The 19,735-nt window shown below is 55.8% G+C and overlaps 1 protein-coding gene across 1 annotated transcript in view; it reads right to left on the reverse strand.

Moving 5' to 3' along the window:
* The window catches only part of LOC149856976 (uncharacterized), a 155,476-nt gene that overhangs the window by 34,970 nt on the left and 100,771 nt on the right, over positions 1-19,735 (reverse strand). Inside the window, exons 6-9 of the mRNA XM_090063586.1 lie at positions 10,429-10,575; positions 2,872-2,955; positions 2,249-2,395; positions 10-93 (exon numbers count right to left, since the gene is read on the reverse strand). Of these exons, the coding sequence (XP_089919712.1) occupies positions 10-93; positions 2,249-2,395; positions 2,872-2,955; positions 10,429-10,575 (462 nt within the window). The remainder of the gene's footprint in view (positions 1-9; positions 94-2,248; positions 2,396-2,871; positions 2,956-10,428; positions 10,576-19,735) is intronic.

Here is a 19,735-nt window from a genome sequence, read left to right on the forward strand (position 1 = left end):
ATGCCTCACCTCCAGCAGCTGCTCTCGCTGGTGGACTCTGAGGGCCTCGTTCTCTCCTTCCACCTGAGCCAGGCGCACATTACACTCCGCAAGCTGAGGAAAAAGGCAAACACGACGTAAGCCAATATGACAGGTGTTCAGCTCTGCCCAAGGACTCTGAACAACACAGCACGCATGCAAGCCTGCAGCCAGGGTGCCTCTCCTGTGTCCTGAGGGGCCTGGACCCCAAAGGCTGGGCCTCGTCTCAGGAAGAGGTGTTGCTGCCTGGCCAGTGGGTGCAAAGGCTTGGCCTTGACCTGCATTCGCCAGCAGACAGGAGCAAGGAGCCCTGCCTGCCTCTGCTCTGATGCCCCAGTGAAGGGGACATCAGGATTGGGCGGGGGTCATGCCAGTGCTAGCTGCAGGCATCCTTTATATGTTGGTGGCAGATGCAGGAGGAAGCCAGCCCAGGCATTGCGCAGCCACAGGGGGACGTGGCCCTGGCAGGAAAGAGCCAAGGAGCAGGAGCCTTGGGGAATGTGGACGGGACAGCGGGGATTACCCAGGTCCAGTGCTGTCTGGCAGGAGCTCCCAGACACAGGGCCAGTGTGGTCTGGCTGGGATCGCCAGAAGGCCTGGGCTGTCCGTCACCTTTCAGCCACAGGACGTTCCACCTCCAGCTGCTTGCTCCTCTGTCCCGGTCAATTATGCAAATGGAAAAATTCAATATCCTGCCTGCCAGTTGGGAGCCTGATAATACCAGGTTCTGGGAACCGGCCCATCAGTTGGAACCGCTGGCTGCAGGCTTTACCTGCACACAAAGGAGCCAGACTGGGCTCGCCCGCAACATCCAGGAGCCCCAAGGAGAAAGGGCAAGACAGTGCAGTGACTGGCACAACATAGATGCACGATTAGCAGCACCCTTACAAAGAGACACCAGCAAGACACACTAGGCAAGGGAACACATGCGCTCAGACTTGCCTCCCTTCACATGGAAGCAGACAGACAAATGCACACAAGACCCACAACAATGGCCACCTCATGAGCAGGTTGACTACATGCAGCTCCACCCACATCCTGCAGACATGTGCGCCCACCCCCCCGACATTGAATGACTCCAAAGCAAGATGACCAACATGCAGTGAGATTCCAAGGCAACCGCAGCACTGCAGCACCAACCAGCTGTGCAAAACCCAAATTAAACCCATCCTGTGGCCGTGTGAAAACAAAATGCATTCCCACTCTGCCATGCTGTCCTTGCCCTGGACCACCCCTGCCTAGTGGAGCATTCTCCCTGGCCGGTGTGCTGCCACCTTGCAGTCTGTTTCCAGTGGTGTTTCGACCTCTGATATCCTGAGACTGTTTCATGACCCGTTTGCTTAGGCTGGTGGGTGTTGCCGAGTGAGGCAGGGCACAGGGTTATATATGCAGGTGCAACAGCAGCACTGGCAGGGATTAGTGGCACCAGTAGCTGCCGTGCCAAAGAGCCTGCTTACTGTATGGACCCAAACAAAAGCCACAGTCAAAATCCCATCGCAACTCCCGATGCCGGCAGGGATAGCACGCAGGGAGCCTGGCTGGCTGGGCACTGGGGAGGCAGGGCTTCCCGCCCAGCCAGGCATGCACCATCTAAGCGATCGGGCGGCCCCAGGTGGACTCTGAAGCTGATATCTGAAAACAGAGGATCTGCAGCAGGGCAGAAGCTAGAGCCACACATGAAGGAGGAGAGGCAAATCCCAGACACTGACATGGACTGTCACAGGGAGGCCCCTGGTCAGGGCTGCAGTCGGCCAGTTCAGTCCTGGTCTCCCTGGGGAGCACAGATCGATACATCTGAATGAGCCTCATCTCCTGGCAAACACTTAGCACTGTTATCACCAATTAAGACGGCTTTGCCCCCAGATGATGCAGTCCTGCCCCATCCTCCACAGGGCTGCTGCCCTGGTGCTCTCCCTGGGAGGGGCTCAGCAGCAGGGTGCAGGGATCAATACCCAGGACATCTGCTCGATCACAGCGGCTACACCCAGGACCGGCAGCTAGCGAGAGAGCACATATCTGAAGCCAGCAGCGCCATGGAGCCTCCCCTCATTTTCCTGTGCCTCACCTTCCTCGCTGGGAGCTGCCAGGCTCCACTGCCAGGTCCTGAGCCCTTCCTCACGCTACATGCTTTAAATGAACATAGGTCCAGGCTCCTAATGCATTAAATGAAGTCCCAGCCAGGCCCACAATGCTGGCACTGGAGCTGGAGCAAAGCAGAGCCTTCCCTTACCTGCCTCTGAGACTCATCCTGTAGCTGGCGGCTGGCCTCCACATCTTGTTCGAGCTGCTGGATCTGGCTGTGCTTCTGCTCCAGTTCTGCCTGCCTCTCCCTCTGCTTGGTCTGCAGTTGATAGATCCTCTGCTCTTGAGCATCCAGCTATTGACCCGCCCAGGGAAAGAAAGAAAAAATGGAAAAAAAAATCAATTAATACTAAACGGCTTAACAAAACCCCGACTAGCACAGGCCCCGATGCTGCTGGGGGTGGGGATTGTCAGGAGGAGAAACACCCCCGCCCACTGCTAAAACCTGATGTTCTGGGGACAGGAAGCCAATATGGTAGGTGTGATCTGACAGGCACGCCAGCAGCAGCACTGACACGTCCCAGGCAGGGAGGCTGCAGACGTGCCGTCTGGGGCACCTGCCGTCGGCGCTCCGTCTCGGGGAGGCTTTGCAGAGCGCGGGCAGGGCAATACACACCAGGTTCTTTTGATTAAACACCACACAGCAGCTGGCTTCCTCCTGGCACGGGCTTGTGCTGCAGCACCAGGCTACACTGCTGTGCATGGGCAGCCCTCCCAGCATTCTCCGCTGGTACCACCTGTCCGGAGAGGACACTGACGGGAGCCACGTACCTCGGCTGCAAGGCTGTCCCCTTTGTCCTGCTGGAGCAAGAGCTGGTTCTGGAGGCTCTGGGTTTTTGCATCTCGACATTCCAGCTGAAGAGAGTTTACATGGGGAGGGAGCAAGCAAGGATGGTGAATGTCAGCTACTGAGCAAATAGCATGCAAGACTAAAGTATTGATCTGCCACAGCTATCTGTGCTGTTGCAGCCCCAAAGGTGGGGCAGGTCCCTGGCACTAACCCAGTGTCTCACAGCTACCATTGCCTTGCTGTGGCCAGGCAAGAATGTGCAGAGGGCCACAGCACTGGCGGCTTGGTCCATGAGGGCCTGGAGAGACAGGAGACTGGGACAGGGAGGCAGCAGATGCTGCTGGCCACACCTGCTGTTGTGCCAAGGTTCGTTTCTAGGTCACGTGGCTGTGATGGGGCACATGGCTCAGGTGGGGCTGCCAAGGGCCTTTACCTCTGCCTTGAGGAGCTTGCTGGCCTGGGAGCAGGAGAGCTGGCTCTCAGGACAACACGGTGCCAAGGTGCTGCTCGCCCGGAAGAGGACCACCATGGGTGTTAGCAAGGTGCTAGCCCCCACCATCACACCAGCCTTGGCCCAGGCACCTCCTGTGCTCCAGGACTCTGCTCCCCACCCCCAGCACACACCAGCAAGCCGCCAAGGCTGGCACCCATCGTGGCCCCTGCAGCTGCTGCACTGATGAACCCCAAGTCACCTCCATGTGCCCAGTGCCCATTCAGGAAGCCATGCGGCTGCCAGCTGGCTGCAAGGGGCAGAATGGAAGGCCAGAGACCCCTCCCTGTGCAGATCCTCGGCAGGGGCTGGCTTCCATCATTTCCCCGCAGCTGAAGCGTTGCTAACATTAGGACTTGCTGATACCATGCGTCATGGAAGCCACAGCACTGCTGCTAGCACAGCTGTGGGCCATGCCAAGGATATACTTGCTATGACTGGCCTGGGTGCAAGGATTTTGAGGCAGAGGAGGGTCCTGAGGAGGGCATGGTGCTGCTGCCTGCCTGAGGGCCTCACGGGCCAGGAAGGGCCCACCGTGCTGGTGCTGTGCAGACTCATGGTGACGAGCTTGTACCTCCTCCACCTGGCCCTTCAGCCCCCTTGCACTTCGTGGCATCACGGGCAGTCTGCCCGGAGAGCCCACGAGGAGCAGGCTCCATCTGCCTGACACCCACACTGCCCCTCTCCAGGTAGCATCATCCTCTGGGCTCCAGGGGTACTTGTCCCACACTCCTGTGCCAGGGACAGCCTGGCTGCTCACCCTTCCCCTGACCTCCACCAGGCTCGGCACCCCCTGTGCCAGCCAGAGAGCTTGGCTGAAGCTGGCTACACCCCACAATGGGCACCTGGCCAGCTGGCCAGCACACGGGAGCCAACGCATGTGCGATTACTGCTCTGCCACCAGCTGATGGAATCCAGTGAGAACTCTAATATTAATTAAAAGCTAATTGATTAGTAAAACGTATTTACTGAAGACTGTCACCCAGCTGTCAACATCCAATAAATACATTAATTATTAATTTGCATATAATTAACATAAATTACTAACATCTAAATTAAATCTGTGTTGGAGATTGTGTTGCGATCACAACATGTGGCTCCTTCCAAGCCCTGTCACGTGTGCAGCGCATGTTGGCGGTCGAGGGAACAGCTCTAGGTTGCGGGAGCAGCCTATGCCCAACTTGGGCCATGCCCACATCCAGAGCCCGCCTGCAGCACGGGCACATGGGCAGCTCAATGGCGACCCAGGCACCCTTGTGCCAAGTGCCAGGGATGGAAATGGCCTCTGCAAGTGCTTTGAGCACCCACAGACTTGAGAGACACAATGACGCTGTTATTGACTGGGAGCCCTGAGACTGGCACCCAGGTCAGCACGTTCAAGGTAACTGCTGGGAACATCCTGCAAACCGCTTGCCTGGGAGGTTGGGATTTCCAGTCTTCCCTGCCCAGAGACCAACCTCATTATCAGAAGGTTTCATGGGCGATCCCCTGCCCGTGCCCAGGAGGGAAGCAGCAGCTCAACCCTGGGGCTGGCTGCCCCGCTCCAGCAGGGGCCCTGAGCAGCCAAGCTCAGGGCAGGCCCTTCCCCAGGCCACTGGCTGGGCTGAGCCTGACAGGGTGGCAAGTCCAAGCAGGCCCAGAGCCTGCAGCTGTGCAGAGGAGAGGAGCCGTTTGCTTGCCCCTGAGTCCAGGGACAGACCGCTGAACAGCACTCCCAGCCTGTGCTGCCATGCCACCTGGCTGCAAGGATGCAGGATGTCCAGGGGACCACAAGACCACAAAGCAGCCACCCCAAGACTGCCTAAGAAGATGGAGCAAACATGGGCGGCTGCCTCAGAGAGGACTGACAAGACGGGCAAAGGGTCTGGAGATGGCAGCCAGGCTTGCTCGGCCCGTCCAGTCCTACGGAACAAGAACGCAGGAGCAGCATGTTCAGAGCTGGGCACTGGCACAGTGGACACGCAACTGGCCAGTCGTGTCCTCAGCCCCGCAGCTGCCTGGGTGCACGACAGAATAGCCGTGGCACCGCGTCATGGAACCATGCAGGATGCAGCATGGCACAGTGCTCTGGGAACAAGGGTGCAAAGCACCTTCCCATTCAGCACATGCCACCCTGGCATCTGCCCACAGGGGAGGTCCCGGGCCTAGGTGGACACAAGTCACCATGTCCCAGGCCCTTGCCCCCTCAGCTGATTGGGTTGTGTCCAAGTGTCTCCCCAGGCTGGGTCAGGGGCAAGACTGCAGCCTAAACAGGAGGGAGGCAACTGCCCCTCAGGGTGAGCAGGGTGCAACCAGGGGACCAGCGCATGAGGGGAGACCTAGGAGACCAGAGGGGACCCCCAGCTAGGAGCAGCCCAAGACCTGGCCTGAACCTTGCCTAGTTAGACGGGCTGCCAGAGGCTGGGGCCAGCTCAGCATTGTCCTGCTGGAGGACAGAAGGGCAGGAGGAGATGCCACACACCTGCTTGGTACTTGCAACAACAGAGCAGCAACCTCGCCCCTGAAAACAGGGGAATGAGCCATCACAGCAGCTGTTTGTGCCCAAAGAAACAGACACAGGGAGCCACAGGGCAGGGCTGCAGCACCTCTGAGGCTCATGGCATAGTCAGACAAAGGACTCTGCCCTGCTACGGACATCCCCGCGATCAGAAAGCTCCTCACCCTCTTACCAGGCTGGGACCACTGCTCCCCTTCCCCATGCAGATGCAGGCAGCCATTTGCTTGCAGCTGGAAAGAGGGTGACACGTTTTGGGCGAGTGTCCCCCACCCCTCCTCTCATTTAAGTGGAATCAATTGTGCCATTTCTGCTTTGCTTTTCAAAAGCAATTACTTTCACGTCATCGCTACAGGCATTTGCAGGGAGCAAGTGAGGCTTGATTATCCATCCCCCACCCTGTCCCGTAGCTTCAGCAGCAGTGGCAAGGTATTAAATTAAATGAGGTGTCTATAGAGCAGCGATGGTTTGGGTCAGAGATGCTCTGGAACGCTGTGCACTGCTCTGCGCCCGCGTATGTAAATGGATGTATTAAAACCACTGATGTCAACCTGCAACATTCGTCTCCTCTGCTCTCGGGTGATCAAAGCTGATTGCTGAGGCAATTACTGCAAAGGAAAAGAGAATCAGGGCCTCCTGCTCATCCCTCAGCAGCCAGAGTTTAATTGCTTGGTGTAGCTGAAGCAGCAGCTCCTGCTTCCCCGTGCATGGGTGCACCTGGGCACGCTCGCACACACAGTGGATGATTTTGGGAAGGGGCAGTGAGAAGGGCCCTGAACAGGGGAAGACCCCAACAGGGACAGTACCAGCGCATTACAGTGACTCAAACTGCTGCAGTAGGCCAGTGCTAGACAGTGCTGCGGCACCTGGGCTGCCCCTAGATCCCTGTTGTGGGCTGCCAGGTGTGCAAACATGATTCACAAAGATAAACCCACAGGTTTTGAACAGGAATCGAGTGCTGAAAGCCTTCTGACCTGCCACGGCCCAAGCTCTCCATGACACAAGACTTGCTCTATTATTGTTTTGTAGTCAGTAAAGCGAAAGCTCCAAGCTGGCATTTTCTGAGGGGGCCGAGTCTAACAAGGGGGCCCTTCGGCTGAAGACGCGGAGAACCGCTGGCCAAGACTGATGGTGCTGGGGACAGCGCCGGGCTGCGGCCTGGCTGCCCCTTACAGTGCCTCGCCCTCTTCCAAACGGGAGCAGTGAAATCCCCATGTCACTGCGGCCAAACTCAGAGCAGGGTGTCCTCCTGCTCAGTATCCCGCAGGTGCTGCATGGGCTTCACACCCACCTCTGTGCAGCGGCAGCCCTCTGTCCCCTTCCCCTCTGGTTTAAGCAGCAGGAAGGGCTGGGGACAAGGCTCTGCTCCCCAGGGAATGCCCCACACAAGGCAAACCCAGCCCTTTTTTTATCACCCTTTTTTGGTCCCCACATGCACACCCTCCCTGCAGGGACTCACATTGCATCCCCCAAGCAAGCGAGCTGAACTGAGATGCCATGAGGACAGGCCCTGCTCCATCTGGCAAAGGTAGATATGGTACAGATATGGGGCAAAGCATGCAGCCCCCAGAGCAGTGGGAGCAAGGGCAGTCTAGGGACTGTACACAGTATCCTGCCAATGCCTCTGGAAATCGCAAGCCAGCCCCAAAGACTCTGAGTGCGATAGGATGAAGCACACTGGAGCGCCTCCATTTCCCTCCCAGGTTCTGAGCTTTTCCAAGTCATCTTTTCAAGCTTTTCTCCACAGCCTGGCAAGCTAAAGCTGACTGACGGCACGTGAAGGCTGGTAGTGATGCAGCTGCGGGACATGCAGCACGTATCACGAGAGCCCACCCTCCCTGCAGCATGGGGTGGGCCTTGCCAGCAGCTCGCCCTGGCTCCGCATGGATCCAAATTTCAGCCCAAGGGTGTGATGTGTTGTACAAGCTGCCTGCCCCTCCGTGGCTCGCTGGGAGTGCTCAGAGCCCCTCCCCCAGCTGCGCGCTGCTGTGCTGGTTTCATTCAATTCAACACTTGAGGGAACTGCAGATGAAATGTCTCTGAATCTAAATTGCCAGCGATAGATCTCACAGCCTATTCTGCTCTCCCCCCGCCGGCTCCCCTCAGACAGGACTCTCGCGCCCACTGCCTCTGGCTCTGCCTCGCTCAGGGTCTGTGGCACAAAGGAAACAACAGAACAAGCAGCCCCATGGATTGCTCCCGCCGCCCCCACCTGCCCAGGTAGCATGGAGGGGCCTGAGCAAGCCTGCGGGGTGTCCACATGGGGTAGGCACTGGCCTGGGGAGGTGGCAGCAGGAGGCTGCAGACCCTGGCAAAGGAGAGGAGGGCCCTGACTGCACACAGCTGCACGCAGCAAGCCCCCATTGCTGGGGAGGGCATGAACAAGGCTGAGCACAGCCTGCCCTCCACCACCTCCCAGCTCATTGTGGAGCTGACAGACTCCAAGTCCTACACTGCGTACCAGCGGGGGGTAAGGGCCGTGCCACGCTGGCCATTGAAACCTTTGAACTCCACCTGCCTCATCCCAGTTCTCCCCTCTGCCCACATCTCCTGCCCCCATCAGACCCTCCCTTTGGGATGCCTCGGGATGTGCGTGTGGTCTAAAGTACGTGGCAGTTTCTGAGAATGGAAGGGGGGCTGTGAACCACCGCTCTCCGACACTGTTACCGAGAGTAGGACTGGGGCAAGCAGCACAGTGTGACTGCCCCCTCCAACCCTCTGCCCACCTGCCCCAGGCCTTGTGCATGGCTTTGGCCGTGGGGAGACAGAGGCAAGGACCTTTGAATGGCAGCTCGTTCTGCTGGAGCAGTTTCTGCTGGACCTTTGATTAAACCTCCTAATTTCTACCCAAGCCTCTCTCTTTCCACAGGGCAAGTTCTTGACCTGCGTGCACTGAAAAGTGGTCAAAGGGAGAATAACAAGGGGAGGGGAGGGGAAAGGCAGCAGCTGGAGACAGATGCAAAGGAGCTAGCAGGCAGGAGAGTGGCTGTGCAGATTCCTGCAGCAGCCGCCCTGCCACTCGCCTGCCCCCAATTCCTGCGTCGTCACAGAGCCTGGGCTGCGCAGGCCTGCCCGCTGCCTGTCTCCTCCAGGCTGCTCAGGCCTTTTAGACAGCAGCTGTGGCTCAGCTCCTCAGCACCAGGGTGGGGATCAGGCTGGCTAAGTGAGTGCCTGTCGTCTTGTGCAAGCCTGACACCTGTGCTGTGACATCAGCTCACCTGTGCAGGTCAGGCCGGCACCAGGAGTGAGTGGGCACTGCAGAGAGCCCAGAGGCCCCAGAGGGGCAGGAGCATGGGGAGCCATGCTTGGCTGCCCATGTGGTGCCATGCAGGGACACTGGATGCATGATCAGGACAGCGTCTTCCTGTGTCCCTCAAATACACAAATGCAGCAAGCAGGCTGGACTCTGGGTTTGTCCCTCACCTGCCCCATCACCTGGCCCTATGATTGCACTCACATCAAAGGGCATTTCCCCGACCTACACCACATACCGGGCAGACTGCATGCACTGGGTCATGAGAAGGTTAATGCCACCCCAAGGTGCAGACATCCCCTCTCCAGCAGGGAGACACCAAAATCTGAGGATAGGGCCTGAACCCTCTGGCCTCACTGGCAGTGACCAGCCCCCTGGGCTGCAGGAAGGTTTCTATCAGAGACGAGGCATGCACATGGCTCCTCTGCCATCTGCCTGGCGTGCATAGGGGAGGCAGCTGCCAGACAGGGCCCTACACACTTTCTCAGAAGAACACCTGTCTGTGAGAGTCTGGCACCCAGCAGCATGGGACCAGGGGCCCTGCTTAGGATGGCTGCCCAGGCAGGCCCTATATGGAGCCAGGGATTTGCACCTGAGTGCACAGGGAGGGACTGACTGTGCCACCTCTGAATGGCTCAGCCTCTGCAAGGATGCTGCATGCTCTGGCGGAGTGATGAGGATGGCATGCCACATGAACCATGCCTGGCGCATTCGGCAGGCCCTAGCAGCAGCCTGGCTTGTGGGGGCCAAGCCTCAAGCTGGAAAGCTGGAACTGCAAGTCCCTGCTCCCCACATCACCGACCATGGCCTTCCATCAGCATTACTTAGCCATGTGCTGCACCCTGCCAGGCAGGCAGACATCCTCACTGCCAGGGAACAGAGGCCCAGCCAAGTCCGAGTGACACGTGTCAGGTAACGCAGTCACCATTGACAATGTCAACCAGAGTCGCCCTCCTGAAGAGATTCTCTGCCATGGGCACCTCAGATACGAGCAGTTGCATGCCAGCCTCCTGCTGCTCACAGTGCCTGCCAGGGACAAGCCACACAGCCAACAGACCCAGCTGGCACAGACCACTGGCAAGCATGCCAGGGAAGGGGGCACTTCTGGACATGTAGCTGCTGGCCGCAGAGAAGGAAGGGGTAAGCTGCAGTCCCTGCAACTCCTGGTATTCCACTTCCATGCCCGGCTCCATGGAGCGGGGACAGAAGCTCAGCAGAAGCAGTGACAGCAACAGCCGTGGAACAGAGGGAGCGTGTGAGGGGCCGCATTACAGCTCACACGAGCCGCGGAGGGCACTTACCATCTGCTGGAGGGACTGGATCTTGGTCTCGAACAGGTGCTTCGCTTGTATTTTGCTTGCTGCCTCCAAGTCCTTCAGGGAAATTTCCTGGTGAAGGCCCGTGATGATCTGCTGCAGCTCCTGGATCTTGGCTTCTTTCTCTAGAACCTTTGAGAGAGAAAGCTGAGGTGTGATGCCCTGGAGCAGGAGGGGCTGGCAGGCAAGTGCAGAGTGCAGCTTTATCCACAGCAGGGGCCTTACGTGCTGCAGTCTGATGACCAGAGCTGTCCCCCAGGATCTAAGCTTTGTCAGAACGATGCCGCTAGCCCCACAACTCTCAGAAAACTTGGCAAGGGCACATCAAGAATAAGCTGCTGCAAAATCATCTGTGGAGTTTACAGACAACCTGAAGCAGGCAGCTGCCAGGTGTGGCCTGCCCCATTCAACTCCACAGGGGTTACTCCAGGATATTAAAGACACTGAGTCACAAATCAGCAGTGCTGATGCTCACATAGAGCTCCCCAGCAAATGCATTAGCAAATGCGTTAGCTCCATGACCCTAAAACGCCAAGCATGAAACTCTCAGATTCCCGTTGCCCACCACTAGCAGCTTCTGCAACAGTTCCCCATGAGATGAGTGCACCCTAGTCAGTACAGACTGCTCGCTGCCAGCTAGACAGGGTAGCAGGATAAATCATCCCATCTCTGCTCCTGTCTCCCCTCTCCAAACCCTAGCTTTGCAGCATGTCTGGCACTTCAGTGAGTTGGGCTCTGGCAGCCAAGGGAGAAGGAGGGGAGAACTGCCTCACCAGAAAATGCCCTTAGCCACAGGGGGAGGGAGCTGGTGCAGCACCAGGCAGCCCCCAGCAGTGGCCACGGCCAATGCCATTCCTTGGAGAACATCCACAGCTCCAACATAGCCAGACCCTGCCCTGCCACACACTTCTGGCATGAGAGCGTCATACACCCCAGAACATGTCGCCAAGCAAGTGCTAACATCAGGGCTTGCAGGAAAGGGAGAAGTGGATGCATGAGCACAGCTGAGCCTGCCACAGAAACAGCTCCCTTACAGCTGACAAGAAGCAAAGCTGCAGCTTGCAGTTCTTGCCAATTCTTCCTGAACAACTGGAGACGCAGCTAAGACTGAACTGTGTCCAGTTGTGGACCCCCCATTATAGAAAGGATGTGGTCACATAGGAAAGAGTCCAGCGGAGGGCAATAAAAATGTTTGGGGGCCTGGGCCACAGGACTTGTGAGGAGAGGCTGAGTGAACTATGTGTATTTAGTTTAGAGAAGAGAAGACTGAGGGGGATTGGAGAGCAGCCTTCACCTCCCTGCAGGGGGGCTGCAAAGAGGAAGGAGCTGGACTGTTCTCTGTGGGGGCAGATGACAGGACAACGAGCAATGGGCACAAGCTGCAGCAAGGGAAGTTGAGGTTAGATATTAGGAAAAACTCTCTCATGAGGAGCATAGTAAAGCACTGGAACAGGCTACCCAGAGAGGTGGTGAAGTCTCCATCCTTGGAGGTTTTGAAGACCTGGGCAGACAAAGCCTTGGCTGGGACGATCTAGTTGGGGCTGGTCCTGCTTTGAGCACAGGGTCGGACTAGATGTGACCCCCCCCCAAGGTCCTTCCAACCCTCATTTTCTATGATACATGATAGGACTTGGGCCAAGCTTCAGTGATGGTCTCTACTCCCTTGCTACCCCTACTTCCAGCCTGTGCAGATTGCACCTTGCCTGCTCACACCTGTGCAGAAAGCTGCTGTCACGTTCAGTTTACCAGGCCTGTGCTGTTACCATGTGCACCCCTCCCTCCTTCATCTTTCAAGGCTCTCCGTGGCCCATGCCTACCGCATCTGTCGTCTCTCCTCCAACACTGAAATCGAATCCTGCCCGTCTGGCCTGACGCCATCTCCTTGTTTCCTGTACTCCTTTTCCACATCCACCTGTCCTGTCATCTTAGATCAGAAGTGCTCTGGGGCAGAGATGGTGCTTACTGGATGTGGTCCTGGCCCATGGTGGTGACAAGCCACCCAATCTTCTCTTTAGCAAAACAAGGGGAGCAGGACACCTCAGGGCCATTCAGTAAGGACAGAAACACTCAGAAACAATGCAGCTGCTTGTGAAGCCTGTGCAGATTACACCGTGTCCCCTCTCCCATCACTGCAAACAGACTCTGCATGCACAACCCAGACTGACCCTGGTGAGGTGCAATGAAAACTAAACCCATCCCTGAAGAGTAGAGGCTGTCCTGGCCACAAGCACTGGAAGAAGGCAGCCCAGCTCGGGCTGTGCTTGTCATGTTCCCAGATGGCCCAGACGGTCATGACGCGCACAAATTGCACCTCTGCTGCACAGCCAGGCAGCCACGATCCTGTCTGCTCCATTGACTTGCCGTGTGACCGCAGGCAAAATCGTTCTATAACCACGTGCCTCAATCACCCAGCTGAAAAATTGGGTAACAAGCAGGAACTCCACTGAAGAACCTCAAAGAAAATTGTTACCGCGTCTATCTTGAGATTTCCTGGGGAAAACAGCTCCCGTCTCCTCTCTCAGGAAGGATTTCAGACTCAGGTGCGAGACGGTGCAAAGAGAGGATCTGACGCACTCCTGGGCGGGCTGCCCTGGCAGTTTACAGGGAAGCCTGTAAAAGGTTGATTATGTTTCCTAGAAAGAGGGAAGCAGATGGCAGGAAACAACAGGTGCTGGATGTGGTGTTTGGGGGCTGATACCAGTGGGGTCATGGTTTGCTCTGGGGCACTGGGATCTCCCCATACCTCAGGGCAAGGAAGCAGATGGCATGTATACCCAATGCAGGCATGGGCGTCTGAGCTCTGCCTGGGCTTCCGCTCTCACCAGGGAACCCAAATGCAATGCAGCGTCTCCTTAGACCGCTGGCACCATCTCCCAGAAAGCCCTGCCCCGTGCCCCATGCTGAAGGGGGTGGGGAGCTGCCACACCTGGCTGACAGTCTGCTGCGCCCTGCTTGGAAGCCTGACTGTTTCCCAGAGGAAGGATTCATTACCTTGAGGCTTGCATGCTGTGGAGACCCTGTGACCACAGCAACAGAAAGCTAGCCACATGGCCACAGGCTGCAAGCACGGCAGCGCTGTCAGGAGCCGGGCAGAGCTACATTGGGGTCATGGGGTTGTCCTGCCAGAGTCAGGCATCAGAGCCTGAGCAGGGCTGGCGTGACGGGGGGCACACCTTGCTGCACCTGAGAGCACGGCTGTGCTGCAAGCCCCACGGCTGTCAGTCTCTGGGCAGCGGTGGTGGTGGCGGCACAGGCCTCGTGTCTGACACACAAAGGCCTGCTTTGTGCCAGGCTGCTTCTGGCAGGGGTTGTAGGCGGCTGAGCCCTCTCCCAGCGCTTGGGCTGCGTGCTGGCTTGAAAGAACCGGCAGCGAGGGCACGGCTCTGAGGCACAGCCAGCGCCCCCAGACCCTCGCCCGTCGCCACTGGTGGGAGGCTTGGCGGGGAGAGCAGACACTATCACGCAGATAAAGCGAGAAGGGAGGAGGAAAACCTGAACCTCGCTCTGCAAATGCAACCGCTTTGTCAAAATAAGAGTCGTGGAGAAACTCTCCTGCCATACACCTCCCCATTCTGGGAACTGTTCAAGCAGAGACCGTTCCTATTAGCTGCAAAGTCTGCATGCAGGAGGGAGAGACTCTGGCATAATATCTGCACAACAGCAGCTTCATGCAAACACCATCCCTGTAATGGGAAATATTAATGATGTAAAGCAGCAAGGTCACACGATGTGTCCAGGCAGCCCTTGGAAAGGCACAGTCTCTGCAGATATTATAGAGGAGAGCTCAGAATTGCTCTTGGTTCATTAGGCTTTGCCTGAGGGTTTTTCTTCCACTATTAACTACAAACAAGGTTCAGGTTCTTGTTACTCAGTTCCGTGCACACAATGCAAAAAGGTGAAGGGCAAGGTTTGCAAAGAGCCATTTGTAAATATGCTAAGATGATTCGGACGTGCTTTTAGAATCCATCAGACGCTCTGCGCAGCACATCACCATCACCATCACGTTCGACAGCAGCGCAGAAAAGCTGTATTGATACGCCAATGTTTCTTCAGCAAGGAACTGTATACCCACAAGCATAGAGAGTCTGCCCATAAATATACACGCCCCACAACGCAATTCCCTTCCCCCTAGGCACTGACACGATGCTTCCCCACAGCCGGCCTCCTTCTCCCAGCTTTATGACCCCAATGAGATGAGCTCTCACTGTTTTCTTCCTCGTTACATTTCGATATTTCAAAGCATGGCCCGCTTCTCACTCCCATCTCCCTGCTCCACATTATTAATGAATTGGAAAGCAGACATCATTAGTTTTTGGAGACCATTTCTTTTAAAATTTACAGAACCCTTCATCTGAATCCCCAGAGCCAGTCTGCTGTTCTCATCTTAGAATCTTATTAGCATCATATCTTCTGTATCCTGCCATGCAAACTGCATTGCTATGCACTTTCTAGCACTTGACCCTTTTGCGGACGGAATTAATTTCCTCTTTGAAGATACAGCAGCATGCTGTTGTGCTTGTTAAAGAAAGAAAACTCAGGCAAGAAGATGGGGAAGGCAGAGAAGAATATTCTCAGTTCAGCATTGGCTACTGAAGGATTTTGTACAGGCAAGCTGAGAGAAAGGTTGGTCAGGAGAAAGAACAGGTTGATGACTCTTTATTACCAAAAGCGTGTTGCAAAAGAGCATGTGGATAAACCGCCTGACAATACTCGCTGGGAATTTTCATTTTCACTTCCACGGCATGTTTCTTGTTGGCAGCGCTCTCTTCACCTGTGTTCCTCCACCCGCTTTCTGTGTATAACAGATCCTGAGACTTTTGGCTGTACAATTAATGCAAATGCTACAAAGAACCAGGGCTCGCATTCTGCTCAGCACTACCACAACAGCAGCAAAAATATGTGCTGCAGCTGGAAAAAATCTCCCCTACAATTATATTCTATTATAAAATAACTCCCCTGCAATTATATTCTATTTAAAAGCCCCAAACATTGTATCACTAAAAGGCTTCCCACCTCAAAAAGCAAAACATTTCTATGAGAGGCATAAACTGGAAAACTTAAAATGTTTCTCGGTCAGTTGGGAAGAAGTAAGTCTAGTCCTGCACCCTACTCTGTGTGGAAAGATCTTGTACCTCAGAGGGTTGTTACCACTTTGGGTCTCTAGTGTAGTTTTAGCAGCCGCCCCACTCGGACGTCACTGACTCAGGGAAAGACTTCCCCATCCTCCGAGACTGAACAGAAAAGAATTTAAAAGTTCAGGTTTATAACAATTTGCTGCAAGACTACAGAGGCTAGGGGCAGGACAGCTGAGCCCAGGTGAGGGAAGCTGGATGTCCAAGCCTTGCACCGCTAGGGAAGCTGTTCACATTGGTGGCAACAGAGCTGAAGGCAAGGGGCTTCAGACCGGCTGGGCCCACTGCCGCATCAGACATGCCAGCAGCACCGACCTTGCCAGTGCTCACAGAGGACCCAACGAACACCCCCGGCACTCGGAAATGGCATGGCAGTGGGCCGTTTGGGGCACCTGCAGCCCTCAGTGGTGACAGGTCGAAAGCCTCCAGGAAGCCTGCCTTGCATAAGCTGTAAGAAGAGAAGAACAAACTCAAGGGACCAGTACCCAGGGAGCTCCTTCACACAACGTCCCACCCTGGACACCTCCGTGCTACTACAGCTCTGCCAGGCCCACATCATCGTGTCTGGGTAGACACACGCTGCCTGGGGCCGCAGAACAGGCACAGGCTGGCTCCCACCTCCCGGGACCTCTACCAGCCTCCACCATGGCTCTGGCCAGTTGATTTCTGGCAGAGAGGGAGCCTAGCTGCTGCCCTGGCCCGGGCACCCCGTGGTCTGCAGACTCGTGCACATTCTGCAGGAATTCAGGGGAAGGCACCGTGCTCGCTCCCCTGCCAGTATCAACACTGCTGTCCTGGGGATACCAACAGACCGAGCTGTGAGTCTGTTCACACTTCTTCCGCTACTGCCTCCAAAACTGCTGAGCGAGAGAAGACTGCCGCTGCTCCGACCCCGCTTTCTCTTTGTTTACCGCGCACTGCCAGCAAACTGGGGGGACGCTCGCTTGGGGCTCATCACATCAGCAAGCAGCATTCAAGAGGTGCAGCACACGTGCCAGACACAAACTGGCAGAGAGCTTATGAATAGCACAATGAATGATCTATAGCAAGAGCCATGGGCAAGAGCTCGCCATTAGTCTGGGGCCGGGTAATGCACTCTTCAAGTACATTACTCACCAATCCATCAGGCAACTGCTCTGGAACTGAGAGATTCCAGCACTTTTAAATCTGTAACGTGATGGCTGCCAGCCCGCACTACATGCCCTAGGTTACAAGGGCACAGAGGAAGACAATTCATTTTGTGTCATCGCCAGTATTTCTTCTCCTCCTTCTTCTGTGTGTACTTAAGAAATGGGCCTTCTATTATCTGCAGATTAATAGCTGAGAGAATGCTCTGGTGTCTCGATTAACATTAACTATTGAGAAAGGCTTTCAAGGAATTGCCGGCGCAATTTTCATTAGCGGGAGTGAGCAGGAAACACTCATGGAAACAGATGCGATTCCTTCATTTCTAAAAAGTGCTGCATACAACAGGACGGTGCTGAGAGAGTGCTCAGGTTAGAGCCAGGCTCAGGAACTAGGAAAGGCTCAAGAAGCGTGCAGCTACTGTGACTGCAAGCAGATCCATCACCGGTATGTGCTGGGGTCCGGTTTTTAATTATACAACACACTGTCCCCAGGGGACTCCTGGCTCATTCAGCACACAGGATGCATAAGCCAGTCAATATTCCTTTTTATTTGTGCCAGGCAGTGTGTGGCCCCAGGTCTCTTTTACTGCGCAACCCTCAAATCCTGCACTGAGCACAGCAGTTCACTTACTCACGGGAGGCCTCTGGCATTTGTCAGTGCGGTACCCAAGTGCCCCATTGCAAGGAACGGGGGCATTGCCCCTGTTTTACAGTGGGCAACAAGGAAGAGAGAGAGATCAAGGTGCAGAAAGCACTGCTATGTTCAGGGGCCTGACCAGTGCTGTCTAGGGCCAGGCTTTTCATGGGTCCTAAACAGAAACATGCTCCAGCCGCACCTGCGAGGGCTGAGCACTCCTGCAGACACGGCCCCAGGTGCTGCCAGCTGCACACTGGGAAGAGGGGAACATGTGAGCAGTGGCCACCTGTGGAAGGCCTGTGACAAGAGACTTGCCCAGTGACCTAGGTGACGCTGATCCCTGCAGGGAAGGCCTTCAGCCCCAGGCAGGCCCACTCTATCACTCCAGTCTACAATAGCTGATTCAGGATGGATCTCTGTGAACCTGGACTGGGGCAGCACTCAACACCCCCACCCCTGGCATCATGGCTTGTCCCCTCCATGACTTCCAATGTCAAGGCCAGGGCCCTGCAGAGAGCCACCTGCCTCACTACACAACCCCAGAGCAAGACCCACCTGTGCACTGATGGGGACAAGATCCCATGGAAAAAACGCTATGACGATGCCTCTGCCGACTGTGTTGCATCGTGCATGTGTGCCCAAGAAGGCAGAGCTGGGGCTGCTCAGACATTTTGCAGTTTCCACAAAGCAAGCCAACATGCCGCCATCCCACGCGGCTTTCCCATGCATTGCATCAGCAAGTCAGATGTTTCCGACTGACTGCACAGGCCCTACCAGTAGGAGCAAGGGCAGCAACCAGCAGCAGTGGCTGATCTGCACAGAGGAACTGCCTGCTACCAGGGGCCAGAAGGCACCCTCAGCCAGGGGCTGAGCTGTTGGCTGACCAGGAGGGAAAGCTGCTAGTCAGCAATCCTGGGTCCTGTACAAAGTGCACAGAAGCAGCGTCAGACCGCCCTGCCCCTACTGCTCACAGTCAGTGCCCCCTGCATTTTACCTAGGGTCTGCCTCAGTGCAACCTGGGCAGAAAACGAGAGCCAGTAAGGAACCTGCAAACTGAGGAGGGACAGGAGAGGGACAGGAAACCATGGAGATGCCATGAGGAAGGAGAGGCCCCGGGCAGACAAAGGGGTGCTGGGAAGAGCATGTGGGCAGAGTGGAGGCGAGATTGAGGCCATGTCTGAAGTGATCACCTGAAACCATTTTAAACCATTTTAAAAGCAATCTCACTGGACTTAGGTAGACATACTTATTGCAGGCTACACATGACTGACACGTCTGTTAAATCAAAGCTACAGTGTCGCGCAAAGTCCATGCACAAAATGAAGGCATCACATAAGTTTCTGCAGTTTTGCTTATTTGGTTTCACAATGCATCTTCAGCTTAAGGCAGCTTAACACAGCATAAACCAGGTAAGGACCCCGCAGTCCCTGCTATCAGCCCTACAGACCCTGCGCACCTGGACGGAGATACTGGACCCCTCACGCCACAGCCATCCCACACCCTTCCACCCACATTGCATCTGTACCCTGTTAGCACCTTTCCAGCTCATCTACCTCACTAAAAGCTGCATCACTGTCTCCATGTACAGCAATGGCAGTCTCAATGGGGAGAGGCTGCACACCAGAGGTGCGACTAGGCAACCCATCAGTCCAGTGCAAGAGATGGCAGCAGCCAGGGGCTGCAGAGATGAAGCTATCGCAGGCTGCAGGGCTAACCGTGCTTCTGCTGGCTGCATGGGCCTGTGAACAACTCCAGTCACTTGAGCAAGCGGACTTTATTCACTTTCTTCTGCTTCCTGACTCCAGGCTGCTGGCCTCGGAGGTGGCTAGCACGACCTGTCATCACAAGAGCTGTCAGAGTTCCACATGGCAGCAAATCCCCATCATCATCATTCCTAGGAGACTCACAGCATCGTTCCTTTTCTCTTTGCACCCAATGGTTGATCGGAGCGCCCAGTGTCAACCTGGTGTCCATGCACTGTGTTCTGGTGCACATGGGGCTCCTGCACTGCAAGACATCTAATGCAAACAGCAAACTGAGCAGCGTGCACTTCCTCAGAGGTAGCTGGTCTGATCATCAGTGCTCTTCCTGGATCTGGAGGAAACAGCAGCCGGCTGCAATGCCCGAGGAGCAGCTCTTGCTCTTGCTCTGCAAGCACCCTACCATGCAGTTCCCACTGCTCCAGGGAACGGCAGTCTTCTCTCCCACACTCCCAGGTGCACAATGCTGTACCACCCAAGTGCTGAAGGAGCTTGGTACCATCGAGCAAATGGTAAAATTTCTCCTCTAGGGAATCCAAGGGACAAGGCTGCTCTCTCCCTGCATTGTTGTCATATGAGGCTGACAACATGTTTGGAATGACCTCTGCCCACACGTGTGGCTTTCACTGCTGCATG

The sequence above is a fragment of the Crocodylus siamensis genome, chromosome 9 (genome assembly GCF_052110815.1).
Source record: "Crocodylus siamensis isolate JL-2025a chromosome 9, ASM5211081v1, whole genome shotgun sequence".
Lineage (NCBI taxonomy): Eukaryota > Metazoa > Chordata > Crocodylia > Crocodylidae > Crocodylus > Crocodylus siamensis.